Here is a 16,764-nt window from a genome sequence, read left to right on the forward strand (position 1 = left end):
CGCCGGGCGGAAGTAGCCTGCGGGGCAGCTGACGGGTCCATCATGGCGGCCACGGCCGCCTCCACCGCTCTGAAGCGGCTGGATCTGCGGGACCCCGCGGCGCTTTTCGAGAGCCACGGCGCGGAGGAGATTCGCGGGCTGGAGCGCCAGGTTCGGGCCGAGATCGAGCACAAGAAGGAGGAGCTGCGGCAGATGGTGGGCGAGCGGTACCGCGACTTGATCGAGGCGGTCGACACCATCGGCCAGATGCGCCGCTGCGCCGAGGGGTTGGTGGGCGCCGTGAAGGCCACCGACCAGTACTGCGCCCGCCTCCGCCAGGCCGGCTCGGCCGCGCCCCGGCCGCCGCGGGACCCGCAGGTCAGCCCCGGGCCCCGGGTCCCGGCCCCCGGCCCGGCCGCTCCCACCCCCGCGGGTCGGTCGGCGCCCCCGGCGGGGCCTCACCTGCCTCAGGAAGAGCCCCCGCCGCCCCCCTGCGCTCGGCTCCTGGGGGGACGCCCGCGGTCCTTCCCTTGCTGCTGACCCGTTCTCCGCGGTCCCTCGGCCGTCTCCTCGGGAGCCTTCCCGCGCTTCCGGGCCTCGCCCCGCTCACCTCACTCGTGGGGTCGCGGACTTCTCTTCCCACCTGAGATAGAGACGCCAGGGGTCCCTCGCTAGACAGTTCAGCTCGTTCCCTGTATCACGTTTCCTGACATTGTTTCTGGAACAGAGTTCTGCCGTGTTGACACCGTCCCCCCAAGTCGTTCTTTCCTTCCAGCCCCGCCCCCACCCCACTCCCAAGAATAACTCCCACGGCCCCAAAGAGCTCTGCTCCCCTCTGTGGGAGTCGCTGGAGGCTAGTAACCAGCCAACAAGCTCTCGTCTTTTAATAGCGGAACATTTTCATTTTAAGGAACTCAGGTTATTCTAATCAGGTGATGCGAAGTGTTCCCCCCTGCCCCCCGCCCCAGACGCTAATGATTCGACCCCACGTGGAAGAATGCTGATCCTAATAGTGGAGCAGCCTTTTGTGCTCCTGAAGAACGTTGACTCAGGGTGGCAGAGTGAAAGGGTGTGGAGACTGAGAACGGTAAACACTTGTCCTTAAACCTGGGAGATCCTTGCAGCGACGTGGAAGAAGAAATTGCAAAAGTACAGTTTAGCTCCAGTTTGCAGCTTTTTAATACAGTCTGGGTCTTAGAAAAATGCAGGTCATTAGGCTGGGCTCACACGATAGAACCATAGAAGATTGGAAATTCTTCGCTAATTTCTGAAATGAGGGACTTCATCCCTCCCTAAGCTAATTTATGCTGGCTTGTTTTTGGAAACATTTATTTTTATTCCTGTTATATCTTATTTATTCTCAGTCAAACCCACAAAAATTTGAGTGCCTTCTGTGTTCAAGGCACAAAGAATCAGAATTCTGCTCTAAAGGAGCTTACAATCTAGTTGAGAAATTAAATCCATGGAAAGTTGATGAGAAAAATGTAAACAATTTAGAATAGCAGAAGAAGACATTTTAGGATAATGGGTGATTGATTCCCAGAATAATTGTGTACATTTACCATAAGAATTCTGAAGGAAGTCACTTCAGGCTCGGGTCCTTCTCAGTTAGGAGAGGCGTTTAGGATAGATGAGATTTGGAATAGGGGTCTGGAGTATGTAAAGACAATTAAAACCAAGTATCAATTTGATTAAAGCAGGGTCGGTCAACCTTGGTGCCATTGACATTTTGAACTGGATCATTCCTTGTTGGAGATGCTTATCCAGGGCATCATGGGTTGTTTAGAAGCATCCCTGGCTTCTTCCCACTAGATGCCAGTAGCACTCCTGTCCCCTACTGTGGTAATCAGAAATGTCCCCAGAGACTGCCACGTGTTCCCTGGAGGATGAAATCCTCCTCCTCCCCACACTTGAGAACCAATGGATTCAAGGGTCCCTAGAGGGACTTCCCTGGTGGTCCAGTCTTAAACATGGGTTAAGACTCCGTGCTCCCAATGCAGGGGGCCTGGGTTCGATCCCTGGTGAGGGAACGAGATCCTGCGTGCCGCAACTAAGATCCCGTGTGCCACAGCTAAGACCCGGCACAGCCAAATAAATAAATAAGTTTTTTTTTTTTTTCTTTTAAATGGGTCCCTGGAAGAAAGCAGTGGAAGGACAGGAAACCCTTGACCACCAGGCTAAGATACTAGGCAGTAAGGAACCTTTTAGAACTGAGCAGAGATACGATCTAAATGGCCTGTGAAGAAGGTTAACTTGACAGCAAAGGAAAAGGATAGGTTGGAGGGGACAGAGAATGAACACGGCGCAAGCGAAATGTTTTTGGCTTCATCGAAGTGTGAGATGATGGTGACTTGCAGTAGAATCATGGAAGTGGTAGCAGAAACCTAGGTTGTAGGGGCTTCCCTGGTGGCGCAGTGGTTGAGAATCCGCCTGCCAATGCAGGGGACACGGGTTCGAGCCCTGGTCTGGGAAGATCCCACATGTCGCGGAGCAACTAGGCCCGTGAGCCACAACTGCTGAGCCTGCGCGTCTGGAGCCTGTGCTCCGCAACAAGAGAGGCCGCGATAGTGAGAGGCCCACGCACCGCGATGAAGAATGGCCCCCGCTTGCCGCAACTAGAGAAAGCCCTCGCACAGAAACGAAGACCCAACACAGCCAAAAAGAAAGGAAGGAAGGAAGGAAGGAAGGAAGGAAGGAAGGAAGGAAGGAAGGAAGGAAGGAAGAAGGAAAGAAAGAAAGAAAGAAAGAAAGAAACCTAGGTTGTAGAGATGTCGACAGAACCATCAGAAGGACATGAATTTCCTGGGATCTGGGGGCAGAGTGATGATATATGTGAAGATATTGAGGGAGGTCAGATGGCTAAAATTTTTGGTAGGGAGATGAATTTAGTTTTAGATCACTGATTATAGAATAGCAGCGAAAGTTCCAAGGGGAGAAGTCTGGCAGCAGCAGAAAAGGTTCGATGGGGATTCGGGGCAGTGGCGAGGACCACAAGATGCGGTGGTGTTCTGCCGGGAGCTGACGTTTCAGGGAGGAGAATCGTGAAGGGAGAGGACAGACCGAGATGAGTGGAACGTGAAGATTTGGTGGAAGGTCGGTGAAGAGGAGCAGCCAGCAAAGAAGCCCACGATGCACTCAGAGCAGCAGGAGAAAATGTAGGAAGGCCGAACGTCAAGCAAGGGAAGGGGAAAGCTCACGCGAGGGGCGGTGCATCGGCCCCCTGATACCCTGTCTGTGCGATGACCAGATTCGGTTTGCCCCTCCATGGGACGGAGCAAAGGTGCAAATGGTGGGAAGAGCTTGACTACAGTAATTCTGCTACACGAACCTTGGTGCCTTGCTGAGCGGCATTGAATCTGGCTTCATGAAAGCTTTGTACCCCCCAGATACCCCCATACTTCTCCCCTCGCCGGCCCCACGCTGACCTTGCTTCTGTTTGTCCTGACTTAGCTCTGTGCCTTTCCCCGCAGCTACAGCAGCCGTCCCAGGAGAAGTTCTACAGTATGGCTGCCCAGATCAAGCTACTGCTAGAAATTCCTGAGAAGATCTGGAGCTCCACGGAGGCCTCTCAGTATCTCCACGCCACACAGCTCTACCTGCTGTGCTGCCACCTTCACAAGCTGCTCCAGCTGGATTCTTCTAGTTCCCGATACAGCCCTGTCCTCTCCCGGTTCCCTATACTCATCCAGCAGCTGGCGGCGGCCAGCCACTTCCGGTAAAAAGACCTTCTCTGGTGATGGCCGTACTCCCCGACTCCAATTTTATGAAGTGTGTCTCCTTTCCTGAGGTACTGGGGTTCTTCTCCCAAGATGTAAAAAGCTCCCTGTGACCTTTGTCATCCTCTCTCTAGGTCAGCCATCCTGCATGAGAGCAAGATGCTGCTCACATGCCAAGCCGTGTCCGACCAAGCTGTGGCCGAGGCCCTGTGCTCTGTGATGCTCTTAGAAGACAGCTCTCCGCGCCAAGCCCTGGCGGACTTCCTGCTGGCCAGAAAGGCAGCTATTCAGAAACTGCTCAACCAGCAGCACCACGGTGGGTGTGGCTGCTCTCCACCGTTTGCGCCGTAAACACGGGGATGGAGCAGGCCAAGCTGAGGGAGGCCGAAGCTTCCACAGCGTTCTCTGTTTCTAACTTTACTGAAGGAGATTCTTAAAAGAGGATGGTTTCTTCTCGTAGGTGCTGGTGTCAAGTCTCAGATTTGCTCGTTAGTGGAGCTGCTGGCCACCACTTTGAACCAAGCTCATGCCCTTTTCTACACTTTACCGGAAGGTCTGCTGCCGGATCCATCCCTGCCATGTGGCATGCTCCTCTCTACTCTGGACAACGTCACCGGCCAGCATCCTACTGGTGAGCTCTTAGCCAGCCTCTTTTATTTTCTGGTTCATTCATTTACTGAGCATCTGCCATCTGCCAGCTACTGTGCTGGGCTCTGGGGATACAGCAGTGAATTGGACAGATATGGACCCACTTTCATGGAGGTCAGAGTCTAGTGGTAGAGGCAGATGTTGAACTTGCGGATATGCAGATATCTGCTTAATATCAATATTGGTCACTGCTATAAAGGCAGAGTACAACTTGACTTGGTAGCATTGAATGGAGGGACCAAGGCCAGAGACTTCCTTGAGGACAGGATATTTAAAGTGAAACCTGAAGGTTGAGTAAGAGTTAGTCAGGCAAAGAAGAGAGTTCCAGGCAAAAGGCAGAGGAGGTGCAAAGGTCCTGAGGCAAGGAGGATGTTAGTATATGTGGAACTGAAAAAAAAGCAGGGGAAGCTGAGGGGAAGTGGGTGAGGGGAGGAGTAGCATGAGAAGACACGTGGCCAGTTTATCGTTTGGGACCAGAGAATACAGCGCTGTGTGAACAGAGCAGTGGATAGCCTTCTAGGACCTTCTAGGCTTGGTGGTCCTCCTGTTATATGTTCCCGTGCACCCTGTACTTTTATTTGTCAGCATTTGTCCCAATTGGAATTAAATGCGTTTGGCTTTTATGTGGCAGTGGTTCCCCCCGGGGCTGGAGTGGACACTGAGAGCTCACCATGAACCAGGTGACAGACGATGGGGGCAGTAGAGATGGAGCTGATTGGGCAACTCGGACATGTGTTTAGCAGACAATTTGATGAGGGATTGGCTGCGGAGGGTGTGGAAGGAAGGGGTCCAAGTTTACTAGAAAGGAGTTTTTTGTTTTGTTTTGTTGTTGAAGTATAGTTGATTTACAATGTTAGTTCCTGGTGTATAACAAAGTGATTCAGTTATATATTCTTTTTTAGGGTTCTTTTCCATTATAGTTTATTATAAGATACTGAATATAGTTCCCTGTGCTATACAGCAGGACCTTGTTGTTTATCTGTTTTATATAGAGTAGTTTGTATCTGCTAATCCCAAACTCCTCATTTCTCTCTCCCTGCCCTTTTCCCCTTTGGTAACCATAAGTTTGTTTTCTATGTCTGTGAGTCTGTTTCTGTTTTGTAAATAAGCTCGTTTGTATCATTTTTTAAGATTCCACTATAAGTGGTATCATATGATATTTGTCTTTCTCTGACTTACTTCACTTAGTGAGATAACCTTTAGCTCCATCCATGTTGCTGCACGTGGCATTATTTCATTCTTTTTTATGGCTGAGTAACATTCCATTGTATATATGTACCACGTCTTCTTTATCCATTCATCTGTCCACGGACATTTAGGTTACTTCCATGTCTTGGCTGTGGTAAATAGTGCTGCAGTGAACACTGGGGCGCATGCATCTTTTCAAATTAGAGTTTTCGTCTTTTCTGGATAAATGCCGAGGAGTGGGATTGCAGGATCATATGATAGACCTATTTTTAGTTTTTTAAGGAACCTCCATACTGCTCTCCATGGTGGCGGCACCGATTTACCTTCCCACTGACAGTGCAGGAGGCTTCGACAAGGAGTTGGTTTGAAAGGGCTGCTGACGAGTTTACTTTTGAAAATGTTGCCTTGGAAACAACTGAGACCTTGGAGTGGGAATGTGGGGTGGAGAGGCAACTGTGGGTCCAGAAGAGAGCAGTGAGCGGTCTGGCCGAGGAGACACACACACACACACACACAGTGCGTCTGCAATGGCTGTTGTTTGAGGCCTTGGGGTGGATGACATCATCAGCAAGAGGAGGGGATGACGGAGGGCTGAGCCTCAGGAAACTCTGGAACTCAGAGGTCAGACGGAGGAGGCACAGCCAAAGGTAGAAGGGAAATGAGCAGAATGTGTTGACAGCCCTGAGGTCATTTGCAGACACAGACGTGTGTTAAACAGTCTCCTTTCTGGCTCACTTTATCTTTCAACGGAAGTTCTCCCAACGGAAGAACTTTCAACGGAAGTTCTACTTTTAAAATGCCAAGCATTACATAGCCCTCATTTTTCTCCTTTCTCTTTTTCCCCCCATTCCTTTCCTCTCTGTCCTTTGCCTTCTCCACCAATAGGATGGAAGAGCTGGAGGGAAGCTGCCACACTCCCTCCCTGATGAGGGGAGGCATGGACATACTCTGTGCTTTCTTTTTCCCCCTATTTCAGGGGTCTAGTCCGGCTGCCCAGAGGAAGACTGGATGATTTTTGGAAATTCCTTCCAGGTCCTTTATTAATTTGCTGTTCAAAGGATGGTTCTGATTACCTCTCCCTTGGCCTTCTCCTTAGGAAAGGGCATTGGTGTTCTGCAGGAGGACATGAAGCTGTGCAGCTGGTTCAAACACCTGCCCGCATCCGTCGTCGAGTTCCAGCCGGCTCTCCGGACGCTTGCGCGTCCCATCAGCCAGGAGTACCTGAAAGACACGCTGCAGAAGTGGATCCACATGTAAGTAGCCAGAGCTTTCCTGGCGGGGGACAGGACCCACCCAGCCTCACCTGTGACCACAGGAAGGAGGGAGAGCCCTGATCTTATGGCTGGTGCTCTGGGTCAGGCCAGCCCCACCTCAGCCGTCTCTCACTACCCCCACAGCGCTTAGCCCCCTCTGGGAGAACCAAGAGGGAATTTTGTCTTTCAACATGTGACGTAGAGGATTTTAGACCCTCTTTATGTTAGAGTTCTGCCACTCCTATGCTTTTATTTAGTGGAGTGTTGTGTTTGTTTGTTTTTTTTAATTGAGGTATAGTTAATTTACAATATTGTGTTAGTTTCAAGCGTACAGTAAAGTGATTTAGTTATACATACGTATATATATTCTTTTTCAGATTGTTTTCCATTATAGGTTATTACATGATATTGAGTATGGTTCCCTATGCAATACAGTAGGTTCTTGTTTACCTGTTTTATGTATAGTAGTGTGAATATGTTAATCCCAAACTCCTTGAAGTGTTTATATATTTATAAACACTCTGATACATAATAGATATTTACATAGTAGGACCCAGGTAAGAGATTTTCAAATGGAGTCCAGCTATTTTTCTTAATAAAGGTGTGAAAACCACGAAACTAATGAAGTCCAAGAAACATGATTTTGTTGCAGGTGTAATGAAGACATTAAAAATGGGATCAGCAACCTGCTTATGTACGTGACGAGCATGAAAGGTCTCGCGGCGATCCGGGATGCCATGTGGGAGTTACTTGCCAACGAGTCGATCCATCACAGCTGGGATGTGGTCTGTCGGCGGCTTCTGGACAGGCCTCTCTTGTTCTGGGAGGATTTGATGCAGCAGCTGTTCCTTGACCGACTGCAGGTGAGGTGGGAAATCGCGTGGTCCAGCTGTTCGGTGGCCAATCCCGGTGTGATCTTTTGATTGCCTGGGGAGATTCCCGCCACTCGCTAAGTATATTCTTTCCCTGCCGACTTACCCCAGGGGTGACTCTTCTGGATAATGAGCCATAAAGATGAACAGATTCTGGTGCTGAAAACGAGGCCAGGCCTCTGTCGGGTGGTTGGGAGCACGTGCACGTCCATCAGTGATGACGTCGTTCTCTGCCACCACCGTGCCATCTTTCTGAGCGTGGCGGAGAACACTGGATGTTGGGATAGATTACCACTTAGTGCTCTGGTTTTGAGGTTTCCTGGAAAGAACTGGGATTTAAAGAACTCTTCTCTCCTTTGCTTTCAGACTCTGACAAAAGAAGGCTTTGACTCCATCTCCAGCAGTTCCAAAGAGCTCCTCGTTTCAGCCTTGCGGGAACTTGAAAGTAGCACCAGCAGCTCCACTTCAAATAAGCACATCCACTTTGAGCACAACATGTCTCTCTTCCTCTGGTCCGAGAGTCCCAGCGACCTGCCTCCCGATGCTGCCTGGGTCAGCGTGTCAAACCGGGCTCAATTCCCGGGCAGTGGGCTCTCCATGAAAGCAAAAGCCATTAGCCCTTGTGTACAGAGCTTCTGTTCTGCCCTAGATTCGAAACTGAAGGTGAAACTGGAGGACCTCCTGGCTTACCTTCCCTCTGGCGACCCGTCACCCCCCAAGGACGTCTCCCCCGCGCAAGCCAGGCACTGTGCCTTTGACAGATACGCAGACGCGGGGACCGTGCAGGAGATGCTGCAGGTGCACTCCGCGGCCTGCGTCGGGCACATCACGGACTGCGTCCAGGCGGAGCTGCGGAGCATCCAGCAGGCTGTACAAGGGCAGCAGGACGCTCCCGACGGGGTCCAGCTACACTCGGTCCTTTTCATGGCCAGGCTCTGCCAGTCACTGGGAGAGCTGTGTCCCCACCTGAAGCAGTGTATCTTGGGAAAATCAGGGAGCACCGAGAAACCAGCAAGGGATTCTAGGGCTCTGAAAAAACAGGGCAAGGGCAAAACTCAGGAAATAATTCCCATGCAGGCCAAGTGGCAGGAAGTGAAGGAGCTCCTCCTACAGCAGAGCGTGATGGGCTACCGGGTCTGGAGCTCGGCGGTTGTGAAAGTGAGTGACACGTACACGTGTTCCTTCTGTGCCCGCCGGGAAGTCCCCATTTGTGTCTCCTTTTTGTCCTAGTCTAGGCTGGCCAAGCTCAGTGAGGCCTTCCAATAGTAAGGGAATAACAGTTCTTATTTCACACGGTTATTTTCATTTATCTCTGCCAGACAGCTCAAATGTAAAAACTTTTCCATTCGTTTTAGCCTACATTTTATAGACAGAAACCCTGGATTTTTTTCCTTCCATCTGATGAGAATGAAAGACTTTCTCCCTGGACAAGGGTCTCTGCTTTCTGCTCTTCAACCTAAATATCATCGTCTCCACTGGTGTCTTAAGAGGTGGCCCCTGACATCTGTAGGGTAGTTGGCAACCAAATCCCCGTTGCTGGCATCAGCGGTCAGTGAGAAGAAAAGTGATGTGTGCCACTCGCCATCCCACACACAGCGCAAGCAGCAGAAGCTGGTCTCAAGATGACTCGAGTAGGTTGAGACAAACTCCACAAAGGCTCTGAGTGGCCTATATGGATATTTGCTTTCTATCACCAGGTTCTGGCTCATGGATTCACCCAGTCATTACTTTTAGATGACGCTGGCTCAGTCCTGGCCACGGCCACCAGCTGGGATGAAGTAGAAATCCAGGAGGAAGCAGAGTCTGGCAGCAGCGTCACGTCCAAGATCCGACTGCCTGTCCAGGTGAGCAAGGGCCACCACGAGGGGCCCGCCACTGGACAGGGGAAAGCCTGCTCTGTGGAAAGGACCGAGACTTGAGAAGTAATCATTCAGCGTACAGCTTGTGAGGAAGGGCTGCAAGTAGTACGTGTAACTTTCTACTCTGGGGGCAAAGAGGGCGTGGGGCCAAGGAGATAGGAGACTGTTCGAGGAGTCAGTGCATGAGTCTTGCCTTTTGCAGCACAGACTCTGTGCCAGTTAGAGAACCACTCACCCTAAAGTGGAAACAGCCACGGAAAACACGGTGCCAGGCCACCAAGGGAATGACAGCGGACGTCACTCGTATCTGTTCACTGGTCTGCTCTGAGAGGGGCTGACCGGAGGGGTCAAGGTCCTGGCGTATAAGCCTAGGTAGGGTAAATGAATCCACTCTTAGCCCGTCTCGTTGCATTGGTGCAAGTTGGCAACTGGACATTCCTTTGTTCTTTTAGCCGTCCTGGTATGTACAGTCCTTCCTGTTGAGCTTATGCCAGGAAATTAATCGGGTTGGAGGCCATGCCTTGCCCAAGGTGACGCTGCAGGAGATGCTGAAAAGCTGTCTGGTTCAAGTAGTAGCTGCCTATGAGAAACTCTCAGAAGAAAAACAGGTGAAGGTAGGTGTGTGAATTTTTTCCCATTAAAAACAAAAACTGTAGCTTTTTCTTGGGTTTGGGCAGTTCACACCCAGGATTCCAGGTGATAAGGAGCACTTGCCCCGGGCTATCTAATCGGCTGTGGCTTCCAGCTCCTCGAATTTAATCACACCCATTCCCAAGGGTCAAGCTGGTCATCACTGAAAAGGCAGTTCCGTACCAGTGGCGAGGATGAAAGCCTCAAAGTTTTGTAGAAAGACCTGCTTTCCAAGCTCAGCACTGCCACGTGGTCACTGCAGGCTTTGGGCAGATCATTAACCTGTTTCCTCAGGATGCAGCGGGGTCACGTGCGCTGCCTTGGTGGTGGTGGGGGGGGGGTGGTAGTGTGAGGGAGCGCGAACAGTAGCAAAGCACAGCACACCCGCGGTGGGGAGCTCCTGTCGCCCAGCCCTCCACGCCCTCAGTGCTCTGCAGCCCTCTGCCTTTGGTGCGTACTCCCATTGCATTACTAACATTTTTGAGACAGGACCAACTCCTGACTTGCGAAGGAGTTCAGATTAAGTCTTCTCTCCTGAGTTTCCTCAAAAGGCCTCTCCTTCATGCCAGGAGCTTTTTTCTTTTAAAATGACTGTCTACAGCACCTGAGACCTTTTTTTAAGGGCTGGGTCTCTTCCCTGCCATTAGGTTTTTAGTTTTGTTGAAGACCAGGTATCTTACATAACTTATTTTTGTTGTTGTTATGAGATTAAACTGGCCTTCTGAGTATAAAAAGCTTCTGAAATAACCAGCTGAAACGCAGCCAAAACCTGAAGCTGTTTATTCTCAGATAACAAGTCATCTCCCTTAATGGGTGGGGACGGGAAATTCATTTGCAGAAAGAAGGTGCATTTCCAATGACCCAGAATCGGGCACTGCAGCTGCTTTACGATCTGCGTTATCTCCACATCGTTCTGACGACCAAGGGTGAAGAGGTGAAAAGTGGCCGCAGCAAACAGGACCCCAGGTAGGTATGCTCACCCCCCACCGCATCCCTTCCAAACCTGCGCAGCCCTTTTCTGGGAAGCCACTGGAGTCAGCCTCACGTTGCCCATTAGTTGTGGTTGTTTTCAACAGTAAGGGCTCATGTTACCAGCAAGATAAAGAACGACCACCTGCTGGATAGATTCCACAGTCAAGTGCAGTAGGTGGAATCTCATTCCTTTCTTCTGAGTCAGCCTACCAACTGTGGGGTGTGATTTGAGCCTCCGGTACCCTCCCCAGAAACAAGCTGGGGAAGTTGTGGACTGGACTTGGACATCCCATCAGGTGTAAACTCCTGAGGATCATTTAAGCTCGATGATCAGTGACAAGTGGGGCTAAGCCAGCAGTTAAGGAGAACAGACCCAGTTCCAGGGTTTCTCTAGCACTAAAACACCCAAAGATTGGTTTCTGTCCTACAAAACGTGGAGAATGACCCACTCAATCCTTTTTGCAGAGTTGAGAAAGTGGCTGACGACCTTGAAGCGCTCATTGACCCGTTTGACCTGGACGTTTTCACACCGCACCTCCACGGCAACCTCAACCGCCTGGTGCAGCGGACTTCGGTAAGCCCGGGAACTCGCTCACCATGAACGAAGCGCCACGGGCTCAGATTACAGCACAGACCTGCCCAGCACATAATGCTCCAGGACGTAGGGGGGAGAGGGGCTAAGACACAGAGCTGAGTTTAGTTACAGGGGCCGAAAAGAGGATTAGATCAAACCTCAGGGCTGAGGCAACCCTGGGATGACCCCTTTAGTTGTGAATAAGGACTATTCAGGTTTTATCAAGGCCTCAGAAAGAGGAATACAATCAAAGAGCTATTCGACTCGGAGATTCTGACCTGTGGGCAGTGATAAAAGTGATCTTGGAGCATTAACACACTCAAAAGAGCATCTCCCCAAAAGGATGGTTAGAAACAAAGTAGTGATTGATTACCGACAGAATTTTCTTTTAAGCGGACAGTTCAACACCCAGCCTATTACCGTGCTCCGTCTCTCGTCTGGCAGGTTCTCTTTGGATTGCTGACGGGTACAGAGAATCAGTTCACCCCCAGGAGCAGTACGTTCAACTCCCAGGAAGCCCATAACATCCTGCCTCTAGCATCAAGTCAGATCAGGTAATGATTCTGAGTGGTTCCTGCTGGGGCCCCAAAGCTTCCTGGTCCTTCTCCTGAAATGCCCTCATCTTGTCTTGGAGGTTTGGACTTCTTCCACTGAGCATGACAAGCACTCGAAAGGCCAAATCAGCCGGCAGAAGCATCGAAACCAGAGCCCAGGTTAGTGCACAGAACGAGAGGTTCATCCCCATCCATCCTGCCCCGTCTCCCACCAGACCACCCGATCAGCTCCCCTTTAAATAACCAATAAAGAACCAAATGACAGGATGCACTAGTGCTGCTTTTAATGGCGGCGCAAAATAGAAGTACAAGGTGTTACTAGCTTGAGCTAATAAGAGGTTTTAAGAGATGCCCACTGACACTATCAAGTAGCCTCATAAGAGAAATGTATCTCGGGCTGCCAAGGCTGTAGCAAATACACAGGACGGGATGGAGAATACTTCTTGTGTTTAACAGGGTAAGAGAGTTAACTGCTAACCCTTCCTTCACTATGTACTTATTTGGAAAAACAATTGCTTTGTTCCAGTGATGGTTGCACCTCTCATTTCTTAGTCGGGTGGGAAATACAAGGAAATGTGCTTTCTCAAGTTTTCATGTTCTTGTTAACACACGTTTTGTTTCAGTAGGCTGCCATCCGTTAAGCCTGCGGGAGTCCTCCTGGGTATTTCTGAAGTGTGTTGTGTACGCATGTGTCTGAGAGCTCCAACAGCTTGCCTCCTTCCAGCATTTAATCCTTGTTTGCTTTCTGATTAGACAAAATATTCGCCAGGTATCCTTTCCATATTCCCTGCCATCAAACCCAGTAAGATACAAAATCCTCGTCAAACATCTGGTTTTAAAACTTGGGAGATGGTAGTAAAAAAAAAAGTTTTTGCACAAGCCTCCCACTCTGTAAGCCCAGGCCTGTGCTGTACCTTTCCCTCACAACTCTCCGTTTCTGCTTCAAGTAAATGACCTTTCAGCTCTACCCGCATGAGAGAAACAAACCATGGAGAGAAGGTACACGTTTACCCTCTTCCTACCGTCCTCAGCTTCAGATTTTACTTCCGTCACGTACTAAAATCCCGTTCTGCCCGTGTCCTTGCCCAATCTGGACTAAGCAGAGTCCCCTTCTAGAGCTGTCCGTGCTTCTCAGATCTGCTGTGTGTGCTGTGTGGACCCCAAGCGGAGTGGAGGGCGAGCAGGCCGGGGGCCCAGTAGACGCTAAGGCACTTTCCTCTACGCACAGCGGCAGGCTGCTGTCCCCCCGGCACTCTCCCGAGCAGACGACCCGACGCACGCTGGCTCCTTGTCCAGACAGCTTGTCACCGAGGAGGAGGACTCGTCTGCGCCCTCACTGTTCAAACTTGGGTGGCTCTCTAGTATGACCAAGTGACACGGGACAGTCCGTCTCTCTAAATAAATACTCCTGCATTATTTCTTCTAGAAGTGCCTCTGCTCATTTGTTTCTAAGCCACACCAGTCTTTCCAGTTGCCGTGGTGGAATGGGGCCCCCTGGTTCCCGTCGGGGGTTACTTTAAGCATAAAGTGAATCCTTGTCCAATAGTTTCACAACACTTGTGACTTCAGACACCAGTTCAGAGAGCTTACACTGTGTCAGCCTTCACCAGCGCCTTAATTCTCGACACTACAAGGCGGAATTATCAGAGAGCACACACAAGCTGCTGCTGGACAAGTCTGTGAATAAGACAAAGTCATTTACGTATTCCTTGACTGTCCGAACTGAGCAATGTTTTCTAAGTCTGAGATGTAGGCTCTGGAGGAATAACGGTAACAAGTTTATCTGGGGATCCAAGGGTCTGAGAGACCTTCTCTCTGGAAATACAAATATATAACAAAGAGAGAGGACGGTTATCAGGGCGGGTGCTGACTTCATACAGTCTGACTGCAATCTGGTGGTTCTCCTGTCACAGAGGACAGAGTACTTTCAACAGGACATCTACATACTAAGAGGTAGTATGGCAATTAATTTCAGTGCAAGACTGAATCAAGCTTTCTATGTTTTGGAAAAAAACTTAGGTTTTTTCATGGAAAGTAGATACTCTTTACTAGTTTATTGAATTTAAAAAATTGAAGATCCCGCAAAATGAAAAGGCCTTTTTACAGAAAGTAGAATTTCTAAGTGACAGATCTGGAAATCAGTCTGACTTGGACAAACTATGGATTCAACACGCAGATGAGATTTCCTCCTACTGTTGACTTGCCCTGGATTTGATAACCCACCCTCAAAAGAATCCTATAAAAAACTGCTTCAAAGCCCCTTTGAAATCGCAATAGTGCAGCAAAACCACAAGTAAACAACGGCCTGTTAACCTGTTATTTCAAATATAGACTGAAAAGCCAACAGGCATCTTTTTGTGCAATTATTTTTTAAAACATCGTTAAGTTGAAATATCAAATCTGCGCAGCGCGGTCCCTTCACAGAAGGCAAGAAAGTGCCGGCACATCATGTGGGAGGCCGTCCTCGGTGCTGCAGGCTGTGAAAGTGGGCCTCCTTCAGGGTCTGGTTGATGTGGAGGTACGGGCTTTGGCACAGCGCGGACGGCGCGGGCGCGGGCTGCGGGCCGTGGGGGCTGGACCGGGCGGCGGGGTGGCTTGAGCTGCTCTCCGGCCCGCTGGCCCGGTCCGGGCTGTTGATGCTGCTGCCGCTGCCGCTGCTACCGCCACTGTCACTGCTTGAAGACTGGAAAGGGGGGAAAAGACACGGCATCACAGTTAGGCTGTTCGGGGTCTTAGGAGCTTAACGGGGGTTTAACTTCAAATACCCTCTTTAGGACTGTTTTTCCTATTCAGTTTGAGGAGGATCAGCATGGAAACATACGCTGGGTTTTAGAGTTTACAAAGCATATTCACTAAGATATTTCGTTCCGTCCTCACACCTACCCTGTGAAGTCCAGTGGGGTGATGACCCAACACACACCCCCAGGAAGAGGCAGGGTCCGGACTCCAGCATGGGCCCTCCGACCGCAAATCCCTTCCACTACATTTTTTTTTTTGGAATTCCTTTATTTTTATTATTTATTTATTTATTTATTTATTTTTGGCTGTGTTGGGTCTTCGTTTCTGCGCAAGGGCTTTCTCTAGTTGCGGCGAGCGGGGGCCACTCTTCATCGCGGTGCGCGGGCCTCTCACTATCGCGGCCTCTCCCATTGCGGAGCACAGGCTCCAGACGCGCAGGCTCAGTAGCTGTGGCTCACGGGCCTAGTTGCTCCGTGGCATGTGGGATCTTCCCAGACCAGGGCTCGAACCCGTGTCCCCTGCATTGGCAGGCAGATTCTCAACCACTGCGCCACCAGGGAAGCCCCCACTACATCTTAATTCCTTTACGCATCTTCCCTGCTTGCTTTTACCACGCATTCCAATCATTTCCAATAATCACAGAAGGGAGTTCTCAGCCTCCAAAGGGAAGCATCAGTCATTGGTACAGGGTATGAAACAGGTGTCCTCATAACAAGTAAGGTGGCTTCTGGGCACAAGTGAAAATTTTGACAACTTTGTGGTTATCACCTGATGGGCACAAAACTGTATTCTCTGAAGGCAGAACACATATCCTGAAAGACTTTTTAATTGAAGTATAGTTGCCGTACCATATAAGTTACAGGTGTGCGATATACTGATTCACAATTTCTAAAGGTTATATCTCATTTATAGTTATTATAAAATATTGGCTATACTCCCTGTGTTGAACAGTATATCCTTGTAGCTTATTTTATACCTAGTAGTTTGTACTGTCCTGAAAGACTTGAATATACTTCTTGTAGAGTTACATTAGCATTTTTGCAGTTCGGTATGTGTATGCATGTGCATATGTGCACACATGTGCCTAATTTTCTGTTTAATATCCCTAATGTTACTTGGTGTCTTAGTCATCTTGAAGAAGCTACTCAGAGTTCCCTGGTAAGAGTCACTCTCAGAAATCGCCTTCCTTCCGATGCTAGGATCTTCAAAGGGAAGGCAATGGTAAGGATGGATCCTTTTCCGAATTACAGTATTTGACTATTTCTAATGAATGGTAACCCCAATAACTTGATTAACAGCACCCTTCTCTATTTACAACTCAACACAATATTGTGCTGGAAGGAATCAATGCATGAGACACTTAGAATTCTAGAGGCTAATGATCTGGTGTATAGCTTTTTAAAATCTTACCCTTTGATACTTCTCCATTTATATTCCCTTATACAAAAACACTAGTTTTGAAATGCCTGCTTACGACCGTGTGAAATCTACATGTAAGGAAAAAGACTGGCAAGAAACAGATCATAGTAGTTAGGTTAAAATGGAGGGATTATAGTTGGTGATTTTTTCTACCCTTTACTGCAACTTTTTGCAATGTGGTTATTATCTATTTTCATTATAAAAGTAAATGTATAAATACAATGTTGTTTCCAGATGGATACTTTAAAGGCGATTTTTAAAATACTAGTTCTATCCATTTTTTGATCAAAAGTTATACCTAACAATATGTACACAAATAAACTTATCTAAAATGGCAAAGAAAGCAATGTTCACAAAAGGC

At 49.3% G+C, this 16,764-nt stretch overlaps 3 protein-coding genes across 9 annotated transcripts in view; 1 reads left to right on the forward strand and 2 right to left on the reverse strand.

Moving 5' to 3' along the window:
• Window positions 1-715, reverse strand: part of SLC39A11 (solute carrier family 39 member 11) — a 424,377-nt gene extending 423,662 nt beyond the window's left edge. Inside the window, exon 1 of the mRNA XM_059908944.1 lies at window positions 590-715. The gene's annotated coding sequence lies outside the window, so the exon portion shown is untranslated. The remainder of the gene's footprint in view (window positions 1-589) is intronic.
• On the forward strand, window positions 1-13,673 carry COG1 (component of oligomeric golgi complex 1). 5 transcript variants are annotated; one of them, XM_059908938.1, is made up of 15 exons: window positions 1-357; window positions 3,450-3,694; window positions 3,830-4,011; window positions 4,156-4,326; window positions 6,628-6,784; window positions 7,437-7,647; window positions 8,023-8,814; window positions 9,354-9,500; window positions 9,968-10,129; window positions 10,984-11,111; window positions 11,583-11,691; window positions 12,136-12,245; window positions 12,326-12,404; window positions 12,872-12,906; window positions 13,474-13,561. In XM_059908938.1, the coding sequence occupies exons 1-14, from the start codon at window positions 43-45 to the stop codon at window positions 12,884-12,886; spliced, it is 2,823 nt and encodes a 940-aa protein (XP_059764921.1). In that variant the 5' UTR covers window positions 1-42; the 3' UTR covers window positions 12,887-12,906; window positions 13,474-13,561. The 5 variants fall into 5 exon arrangements, with proteins under 5 accessions (XP_059764921.1, XP_059764923.1, XP_059764922.1 ...); XM_059908940.1 differs by having other exon boundaries at window positions 12,869-12,906; window positions 13,474-13,522; XM_059908939.1 differs by having other exon boundaries at window positions 12,869-13,673.
• The window catches only part of VCF1 (VCP nuclear cofactor family member 1), a 17,093-nt gene continuing 12,841 nt past the window's right edge, over window positions 12,513-16,764 (reverse strand). For 2 of the 3 annotated variants that reach the window (XM_059908950.1, XM_059908949.1), the window contains one exon: window positions 12,513-14,928. In XM_059908950.1, coding sequence (XP_059764933.1) covers window positions 14,692-14,928 — 237 coding nt within the window. In that variant the 3' untranslated portion in view covers window positions 12,513-14,691. The remainder of the gene's footprint in view (window positions 14,929-16,764) is intronic. The other variant, XM_059908951.1, reaches the window with a different exon arrangement.

This window comes from Balaenoptera ricei, chromosome 20 (assembly GCF_028023285.1).
Source record: "Balaenoptera ricei isolate mBalRic1 chromosome 20, mBalRic1.hap2, whole genome shotgun sequence".
NCBI lineage: Eukaryota > Metazoa > Chordata > Mammalia > Artiodactyla > Balaenopteridae > Balaenoptera > Balaenoptera ricei.